This window comes from Montipora foliosa, chromosome 1 (genome assembly GCF_036669935.1).
Source record: "Montipora foliosa isolate CH-2021 chromosome 1, ASM3666993v2, whole genome shotgun sequence".
NCBI classification, from domain to species: domain Eukaryota; kingdom Metazoa; phylum Cnidaria; class Anthozoa; order Scleractinia; family Acroporidae; genus Montipora; species Montipora foliosa.
In genome coordinates, this window is record NC_090869.1 from 45,847,839 (window position 1) to 45,857,838 (window position 10,000).

At 40.0% G+C, this 10,000-nt stretch overlaps 3 protein-coding genes across 4 annotated transcripts in view; 1 reads left to right on the top strand and 2 right to left on the bottom strand.

Moving 5' to 3' along the window:
• LOC137999661 (leukocyte receptor cluster member 1 homolog) overlaps nt 1-743 on the top strand; it is a 9,521-nt gene extending 8,778 nt beyond the window's left edge. Inside the window, exons 6-7 of the mRNA XM_068845510.1 lie at nt 1-192; nt 458-743. The exon at nt 1-192 is cut by the window's left edge and continues 99 nt beyond it. Coding sequence (XP_068701611.1) covers nt 1-192; nt 458-527 — 262 coding nt within the window. The 3' untranslated portion in view covers nt 528-743. The remainder of the gene's footprint in view (nt 193-457) is intronic.
• LOC137999669 (uncharacterized) overlaps nt 1-10,000 on the bottom strand; it is a 47,393-nt gene that overhangs the window by 11,213 nt on the left and 26,180 nt on the right. The window lies entirely within an intron of this gene.
• LOC137999645 (NHL repeat-containing protein 2-like) overlaps nt 880-10,000 on the bottom strand; it is a 19,482-nt gene continuing 10,361 nt past the window's right edge. For both annotated transcript variants that reach the window (XM_068845491.1, XM_068845499.1), the window contains exons 4-15: nt 9,768-9,848; nt 9,402-9,448; nt 9,074-9,110; nt 8,200-8,330; nt 5,443-5,479; nt 4,918-5,045; nt 4,613-4,649; nt 3,586-3,716; nt 3,191-3,224; nt 2,955-3,082; nt 2,657-2,720; nt 880-2,152 (exon numbers count right to left, since the gene is read on the bottom strand). In XM_068845491.1, coding sequence (XP_068701592.1) covers nt 2,010-2,152; nt 2,657-2,720; nt 2,955-3,082; nt 3,191-3,224; nt 3,586-3,716; nt 4,613-4,649; nt 4,918-5,045; nt 5,443-5,479; nt 8,200-8,330; nt 9,074-9,110; nt 9,402-9,448; nt 9,768-9,848 — 998 coding nt within the window. In that variant the 3' untranslated portion in view covers nt 880-2,009. The remainder of the gene's footprint in view (nt 2,153-2,656; nt 2,721-2,954; nt 3,083-3,190; nt 3,225-3,585; nt 3,717-4,612; nt 4,650-4,917; nt 5,046-5,442; nt 5,480-8,199; nt 8,331-9,073; nt 9,111-9,401; nt 9,449-9,767; nt 9,849-10,000) is intronic.

Consider the following 10,000-nt stretch of genomic DNA (forward strand, 5'->3'; position numbering starts at 1 on the left):
GCATAATGAGGGAAAACACAAGACAACGGAAAACGACTCTAAAAGAAAACAAAAGACAAGTATTGAAGAAATGAGAAGAGAGAGACTACGCCGCGAGCAGGAGGAACATGAAAGAGAAAGGAAACTGTTGGAAGATGTTCGGAAAGAGAAACACATTACTGTTGACACATTAAACATTGACGCACCACGGAGGTAAAGCTACGCCCTTAGACTCTAAAACGGCGGGTTCGGGTTATCAGTAAAGGAATTCCACATTACCATTTTCGAGTTTTAAACTCGTGATTAACTAGAGATTTTCCCTAAACACCAGAAAATAACGCGACATAACCCCTTTAAAGTTACCTCGCGGACTCGTATGGTGAGTGCGAATCCCTAAATCGGAACATGTTGTAACATACATAACGAAATCACAGAAATATTCCGTGCGTATTAACACGCTCCGTCACTTATATTGCAGGTACAATTCCCAATATAATCCAGAGTTTGCCAGAAGGCCGCGGGATGACAGTAGGTACAGGCCATATTAGATTTTGACAGCTGGGAATTTCTGACACGAGGACTAAGCAGATACAAATCAGCTTTCAAGTATTGTTGAGCTTTGTCCAGCGAACGGCTACAATTAAAAACCGAGTGGAATGTCATCTACTCTTTAATCATGGTACTGTGGTGAAAGGAATAATGTATCAAAGACTATGGCATACGGGCATATCTTCTCTTCATAGGAAGAATGGGACGAGAACTGTTGACCGAGGTAGAAAGGTGCATCCAGATGTCCTTGGGAATGTCGGACGGGACGTAAATCTCACTCAAAGAACCAAAGCTCCTCCATGCAAAGGGCGGCATCAAACAAAGTAAACACAGAGAAACGTTATAATAGTGTTTTTTTTTTTTTAAAGAAATTTTTAATAGTCTTGATCTCAAGGACAGTTAAATGTACATATCACTCGGTAGTCTTAATTAACCAATTATAAATATGCCCTAGTGGATGACCAGGACCAAGTTGCGGTCATTTTTGACTGGCGAAAAATCACTTATCTTGTTCCCGTCTCTGCTTGGAGATCGTACGCGCAATGAAAGAAGAGGAAAATAGAAATTTCTCTAAAACACATCTGATGTTCGCTATAAAATGTAAAAAACGGGAGTCAAAAACTCTGTTCAAATTTGGGGCAATACAGTATACACTCTATTTAGGGAGCGTCGATTGACCCAAGTCCGGAATGAGAATACGCGGAGTGATGATTTAAAACGGTATGTCTGGCGTTTTGAAGCAACAATGATGGTAAAGATGTTTAACTGAATAAAATTGTAGCGGGTGTTTGACAATTTTAATATGAATCTCCGTAAAAACGAACGATTTCTAACTGCTATTCCGGAATACGGTCAATCGAATGCACCCTTAGTGATGAAATATTGTACAGCAATTTAAGAATTATGAAGGTTAGGGAAAAGAGATTTTTTTTTGTAATCCTCGTCACATCCTGGGCTCGCTTGCCAGCCGCTGTTCGGGAAATGAGCCTGCAATCGCCTCCCAGGGCCCGTTTCTCGAAAGTCCCGAAACTTTTCGGGCCATTTTCGGGTGTCACAATTCCCTTTTTATTTCAAGAACGGAAAGGATTTAAGTCGTCAAACTTCACAGACGTGTTTCTTTTAGTTAGCTTGAAAACATGTTAAAAGATCGGCTTTCCAAAGCAAGCAGCTGGCATTTTCACAAATGGCTTTTCGGGTCCGAAAAGTTTTCGGCAGTTTCGAGAAACGGGCCCCAGGTGACTTTGGTCTAGCCCTCAGCCTAGTCACTTGCATGATGGCGAAATTTACTGCAAAGACCACAAGGTTTTGAGTGACTTCTATTGTCAGACAAATTTTAGCAATTGCCTTCTCGTTTCCCGAAGAAAAGAAAAACCTGCACATTAAAGCATTTTGATCTTGGAATTCAAATGACGCCATGATGCAATGGCCTATACCTATTGCACTGTACTACCACTGTTGGCAGGGGCAGGTAATGTGATTTATTACAGTAAGGACGATCGAAACACAAGCCGCTGCCTCCGGCGAACACACCACATGAAAGCAACGAAGGAAAAGAGGCAAGACAAAATTAAGTATGCAAACAAATGCGGGAAACTCTGTGTTCTTTGCAGAGAGCGTGCAAACACTGTAACAAAGGAAAAACATCACAGAAATAAGTTTTAATTGCCGGTGGGATTTTCCAACATATCTGATGCTGTGTAATACGAATTTCGCCAAATGCAAATACGGAAACTTATCGCTTTAACTGGGGACATTGGGGTTTTGAGCGAACCTAGATGTTGTTAACCTTTTCACCGCCGAGGGCTTCCCCGTTGACGAGTGAAATCGTCTAGCGTTAGACAGAGTAAAATCTATAAGTATCAATTTGCATTTTTGGCGGTGAAAGGGTTAAAGAATTGAAGAAAAGCCCTCGCACGAAGGCCAGAACAACAAAACTGAGCTCGGTTACCGCGACGCACAGGATCTGAACATGGGCTACATTGGAGGGAGGGAAGTGGTCTTGTCACCGCGCCCTCGTAAAAGACAAAAACTGAGATCCCTGGCATTTTTTGTGGGGGGAGGGGGATGGAATGGGCGGGCTAACGTACCATTCTTGAGAGACTAAACAGATTTATTTACAAAATCATACCTGATTTGTTTGGATCTACTACCGATGAGCCAATTCCGCTGACACTCCTTATTCTGTGATTATACTATAATAAGAAAAGCAAATTTCACAAAGAATCAGAACTTTGCCTCGAACTTACGCAGTAGGGGGAAGGTTTGAAAATTCCAAAAACGGAATTAATTAAAGTGAATACACTACATGTTTTTAACCTATTTTTAAAAAGTTGTTAATACGGAATTCCGCTGCCTCAGGGCGCAAATAAAAGAACCGAACCGAAATTAAACAAATCTTTCTCGAATCGACTTCAAATGACATTCACCTGATCTGTGAGGTAGATAATCTTTTTTCTGTGGTCAAAGGTCAGACCAGTTGGATGATAAAACATAGCTTGCCTGCCCACACCATCAAGGTAGCCTTCAGTACCACCGGCCAAAGTACTCACTTTACCTGTCAAAAAATGGCTCTTCGTTATCTGTTGTCCGCCAGCTAGGTTGGTTCAAAGGCGAGAGGACAAGATATCACCCTTGTGAAGTAACTCAAATATACATACGATACCTTGTGGAGTAACTATCCTTACTGCATTGCTGTCCTTAAAAATAACAAACACCACATTTAACTGTTAACTGAACAAAGTTTGAACGGTTGTTGAAGTGTAACGAGAAACACGATAAGCTTGCAGGCCACAGTATATATTAAATCCTTCTAAGAACTAAGAACGACTTTTTTACCAAAAGATGAGAGATCCTTTGTTTTCGTCCACCAACATGGCGACGATGACGTAACGTGAAACGCATCTTTACCCGATATTTGAAAAAACAGCACATTTTTGGTCATCAGTCACACGTAACCGTTTCACCCTCAAATTATTTCGCCTTAACAAAAAAACTACCGGCTGGATATTCTTAAGACTAGCCCGAAACGTTACGTAAATGGGGTTTCAAATAACTTACAAATTCCACAACATAAAGGACTTTATTATCTGAGTCAAAAGCTATTCCCTCCGGGTAATTAAATCTTGCTTCTGACCCTATCCCGTCCTTGAATCCTTCCCTACCATTGCCTGCTAAGGTTCTCACTTGACCTGAAAAAAAAAAAAAAAGATTTGAGTTCTACTGACAGAAACAAAATTTTGAATTGGACGTGCGACTTAATTTTTATGGGAGTAACTGTAGAATACAAATTATGGCTAGGCGGCTACGGAGATAAGCTGAGATACGTGGCTACGAAGCTACGGGCTATTCGGCTACCTTGTAAGGCGACCGGACAATTACATAGTTTGTGATAATGCTGGTGTTCAAACTTATTTACAAACGCCAAAAAAATGAGCAATTTGTGCGTTCAATTACAGAATTAACCGAACCTCCACCTGGAGATGCTTCAGTGGATTCATGGTTTAGAGAAATTCATGTTCCACGAGCCTGGCGTGTTCATTTAGCGACTGGATTCGATTTTCACGAAAAAAATCGTGCTTGTTTTGGGTCGATCGGAGTCCCTACGCTGGCTTCCGTCTCCTACCTTGTCACTCTACTATGAAGGAAGGTGAACGGGGACCATTTTTCCGAAACTTCGTGTACGTATTAAAGACAACAACAGCTCACCACATGGTAAGTTTCATCGATTTTTATTTCCATTTTCTGGCAAATTTCCAGACCTAAACTTCGCCTCATATGTTCTCTATATTAACCTATGTGGCACACACAGTGAGCCTGGGTTACCTGTGCAGATAACAGCCAGTGTTATCAACTTGTCAAGATCTCTGTCTTGTTTCGCCTTATCATCCTACATGCAATGTCTTTTTTGGTGCAAATCGAGTTTCGGTTATGTTTGAACGGTGAACAATATCCACAAAATTCTAGTAATACGTCACGTCAACAAAAAGACTTAAACATTCCAGATAGTGATTAACTAACACTCCTTCAGAAGTTACACGTCACACAAGACGTAAAAATGGACGGTTAACAAAAGCTTTATAGTTACCATTTGTTGTGTCCACAGTCCTTAATGCATGGTTGTACTGTGGAAACAAACAATTTGTCGTCAAAACTTCGTTAACTAAAAAATCGCACATAAAGACTATAAGGCCTGGTTCTCACTGGCGACGCAAGCATAAGCACAAGCAACACACGCAGGCGCATTTACTTGTTGTTAATTAGTGTCTATTGTTCTAACAAAGGCTCTAATGAACAACAAACTACTGAGTTTGCGTATGCTTCTTGTGCTTATGCTTGCGTCGATAGTGAAAACCAGGCTTAACGTGACTCAATTTCCTCATAAGTTTTTACATGGTCGGCCAAGTACAATATCCCCGAATCCGTGTCAAGTGAGATTCCAGTTGGATGGAAAAATTTAGCTTCCTTTCCAACACCATCAGCGAAGCCTCGGCTTCCACCAACCAGCGTCCTTACATCACCTATAAAACAAACAGAACCCTACATTTGAAAAATAAAACACGAAACGGATCACAAGTCCGAGTGGTAAACAAGACTGAAATAGACTGATGACGTCAGTAATGGCTACTAATTTCCGTGATCATGTCAGAAGAGCCTTCGCTTACAATCTCTGTGGGGACTTCGGATGAGTGATATGAGGTTTAGGTATGTTCATCAAATTCCAAAAATTATTTCAATGATACTAATATTATCGCTATGTAAGCACGGGTCTAACGACTTCTTGGAACCAAATGTCAGCGTTTCGTTGATTATCTACAGCTTCTCCAATCTGTAAAAAATAAAGTAATTATACCCAAGGATCATTATCATTGTTGCCGTTGACTGTGATCAAACTGAAAGGCGAGTCTGTATACCTACCGTTTGGAAGAGAGATGATCCTTACGGCATGATTATCCTGTGTAAAATGTTTTAAACATTACATTGAACCTTAGCACAGCCCTTTACCCATTAAATTTGCTCTGTATAAACAAGCTCTAGCGGATGACCTCAAGCCAGTTATTTGGACCCATTACTGCTACTATTTTACAATAAACCCTTTGCGAAAAAATTAGTTACCAAGCCTGTCGGAAAGAGTGACGCGAAATGTTATGTCTCTGTGATCCGATAAAATTTAAAATTTACCATTTTCAACTTAAGTAGACGCTCCGTAAGCGTAACCTGGGTTGCCTGTAGTACGTCTTACACAAGAACAGAAGGCACTGAGTTGGGTGGTATTGAACTGTAGCGTTCCAGTTTTTTTTTTTAAGTGGGAAGGGGGGGGGGGGGGGGAAGATGTAGACCATTTGAGGGGTTACCCAGACGTCATGCCAGCAATGGCCCTTTGGCTCACATGTTCACACGTTGAATTATTTTGTAATGTCGTGTCCCGTTTTGAGGTCTTTTAATTTTTTAAGTAATGTCTGGCCCATCAGAGCCGGAGCTTATCCCGGTTTCTGTGGCATGAAGAGACTAGGAGTATTTTGTTTACTCCGCCGCTAGATGGGATGCCAGCCAGCATTTCGCCGGTACCCATTTATACACCTGGGTGGAGAGAGGCACCGTGAGAGTAAAGTGTCTTGCCCAAGAACACAACACAATGTCCCCGGCCAGGACCACTCGATCCGGTGTCGAGCGCACTAACCATGAGGCCACCGCGCCTCCCACTTTAATTTAAGCTTTGGTAATAAATTCAGTTCAAAGATAACAAAACACGCTCTTGAGTGAAACTCACTCGTCTCTTGTTTAATTAAAGGGGCTATGTCACTAAAAATAATATAATTCCATGATTTGAGATGCAGGGATGGCGCAATGATGAGAGCATTCGCCTCCCACCAATGTGGCTCGAGTTCGATTCCCAGACTGCGTCATATGTGGGTTCCGGTTTTCCCATCTTCCGAACATTTGCCTTGATTTGCGTTAACAGTTAACTTCAGTTTACAGTGTCCCTAATTAGTGCTCCAAAGCTAGAAAGACTACACTAGACTTTTTTCCCCAAAATGCCCAAAAAGTAGAATGAAACATTGCAATAACCTCTTAAAACTGTTGAACAACATAAAAGAAATACTGCAAGAGAAGCATGGATGGCCATAAAGGTACAAGATTGAAACGGATTACATTTGGGTAATCTTGAAAAAAGTCGACCCGACGTTTTTCAAAATTATGACAAATCGCCTCGATTAAGGTTGTTTTTTTTCTCAGAATCATTTCGTTTGTGATGTTACGATAATTTTATCGGTAAGGGCATTTCCACATAAGCATTTTCGAGTTTTAAACTCGTGATTAATTAAAGATTTTCCCGAAACACCCTAAAATAACGTGACATAGCCCCTTCAAGTGAAATAGTCTGCCAAAAAACTAACTGCAAATTACTCTGACGGACGGTTTCCTTCATGTCATGCATGTCTAGAGTTGCCCTAAGCAAACGTTTTTTCATTCTAATCTGATGACAGGTCAAGTCTTTTTTTGGTTTACATTTGCACCAAATGGTATCGCAAAAGCCAGGAGTTACGGTGTAGCACTTTTCTTTCGCGGGGTTTACTTTTTTCGGATTTTGCGGATGTACTTGATCCGCAAAAATAAGTTCCAGCAGAAAAAACATCAGCAAGATTAAAAACCGTAAAAATTTACCCCCGTTAATATAACTAAAAATGACTTTAATCCGCACACAGTGGGGTGAAAAAGATCGTTTATTTTCATATTTGCATTAAGAAAAAGGAATTGGAGCTTGCTACAAACCAAACCAAACGATAAATACTTTTCCAGTCTCTGAGGCATAAGAAACGAACTCAAAGGAGTCAATCAAAAGGTCACGTTAACAATTTTCTAAGCCTCCAGGATGCAACATAATTTGCAGGTTCTCGATGATTGAAGGGTTTTTTTATCAAAAAGTAATAGAAGTTGAAAATAGTCTTGCTGCTTGAAAAGAAAACCGCAAAAATTAGTTCCCAGCGGAAATTTCAGTCCGAATTCGCGCCTCAAAATAAAAGTCCCGAAAAATTTTCATGCTACACGGTAACAGTAAAAGGCAAGCCAAAAGACAGATCTACGTATCTCGAGATACTGGGATTTCCTATCGGTGATACTCACTAATACAGGGATATTTTTGCGCGGTTTAAAACTATCCGGAAAAAGTAGATCTTAGTAAGTATCCTTGGAATCCAAAAAGGAAATTGGGGGTAACCATGCATTTTTGAGAAATAATTAAGCTTCAATTTGAGAAAGAACGCAATACATTGCTTTGTATTTTAAAGCTTTTTACAAACATTATTCATCAATTATCTTTGAAAAATGCGTGGTTACCCCCAATTTTCTTTTTGGATTTCAATAACACTTGTTAAGATATACATTTCCGGCATAATCATACACCGGGGAAAAAATATCATTAATTTGTAGGCACCGTCCTTAAATATTCTACTGTGTCCACCGGATGAAATCTATGCATTTCTAGTACCCCTTCAAACTTACCAAACATACGCGCAGTCAAGACTCTACACACAAAGACACTAGTTAGTGGGGAAGGGACAGGAAAGACTTTTCACGACACAGAAAAAAACACACGGAGAAATGAAACGCAGATTCCGACTGCGTTTGGCAACCCAGTAACTAGGTAAAGTCTAAAGGAGAACAGTAACTAACCGTGTCACTGACATACAGCCTCATTTTCATGCTGTCTAATTCAAGTTGCTGTGGATTGGCCAACAAGGCTTTTGTACCTACGTCATCCAGAAAGCCTGACTCCCCGCTGCCGACAAAGGAGGTAACCTCGGCTGAAACATTAAACCATAGTTAGAATGATTAAAGGAATGGTACTTTGTCTTAATAATATACATGAAAAAACGGCTCAATATTCTGATTGGCTTAGAGAAATGTTGTGCAGAAAAGAGGTTATTCAGTGAAAAAAGACGAAACAAACCTGGCATTTTCATTGGTCAATGGTCAAAGAAAGCCACAGATAGCCAATCAAATGCTAGCCCTGGATGGTGCAATTTTTCCGCGTCTCTTCTGCTTAAAGGCTTTCTCGATATTTGTTCATGTCTTTTAGTCTGTTATTAATAAGCCAATCACATATTTTTCAGCAATTTGGAATAAATAAGAACTCGTAATTTTTTCAAAGACTACAAATGCACTTGTCCTACGGGCTCGTGAAATTTTGCTTGTCTCAAAAAAAGTTACTCGTGACCATTTATTCCAAATTACACTCGAATTTATGTAATTACTTGTACAAAATAAAGCATGTAAAAGCATCTCGATCATACCACTCCTTACAAAGGTCTGCTTTGAATGCATTTAGATGACTTAATTCAAACCAAAAGCAATACAGACAATTAAATATTCGATAATTGGGATTTTGGTAATATTTGGATAAGGCCTCCATTCCATGCTTTGAGCAAATTGTTTTTCCTTTTCGCAGTGGTCGCTTTAGCCGACAGCAATGGTGGCTGAGGCGGTATCAACACGTATAGTTTTGAGAAAGCACCAAGACCAAAAGAGATTAAGGTAACACCCTGACCTGTTGTGAGATCAATCTTCCTTATTCGGTCATTTGCCTAAAGAAGAAATAATTAAAACCATGGGACATAAGAAAAAAATAGTTTCCACTTTTAAGTCTACGTTTTGGACTTGTTGTTGGCCGGATGCAAAAAACACCTGAAGGTAGAAAACCCTGAAAAATCTACCCATTTGCGCTATAGGCCGTTGTTATACTAGCGACGATATGAAAATGTTTGAAGTCGTCGAGGTGCATTATATTCGTCTCCAGTATTCTCTATAGTATAAAAATGAACATTGTACAGTCATCACGTTATTTCCCACTGAACAACTTAATTACTTTAACTTACACTGTCTGCCACATACAATATCCTTCCTTTCGTATCGATAGCCAATCCTGTGAAAAAATAACAGTGCGTTATATTTTCTTTTTTTTCTTGAATGTATCAAATAAACACTGATTTTAGTAGCCTCTTGGATTTGTGGAAAGGAGGGGAAAATTTAAATTAAACGTGGTAGTTAGCCTAGTATAGCGATTGCTTTTACGGATAAGCTAAGACTGCCTTTAAACTTATGCACCCTATATTTGTTTGAAAAGAGGAAGAAAGTTATTTTAAGAACTTATGTGCTACTCTAAAAGCCGAAGTACCGACAAAAAGTCGGTGTCGCCGATTCGACACCTTTTCGGCCAACAAAATCCAAATATTTGGCTGTACCTGCTGTCTGATGGAATTTCGCCTTGTCACCCATTCCGTCTTTGTAACCTTGAGCCCCTCCTGCTAAAGTCGTGACACGGCCTGCCGTCAAACACGTTAAGAGTACATTAAGACACAAAACATGGACAAAACAGTGCAAGTCAAAAATATAATTTCTCCACAGATAAAATATACCTTATGGCGGCTGACCTTTTCCACGGGTAAAGGGTAACGAGTAAAAGGGTGAAGATTTC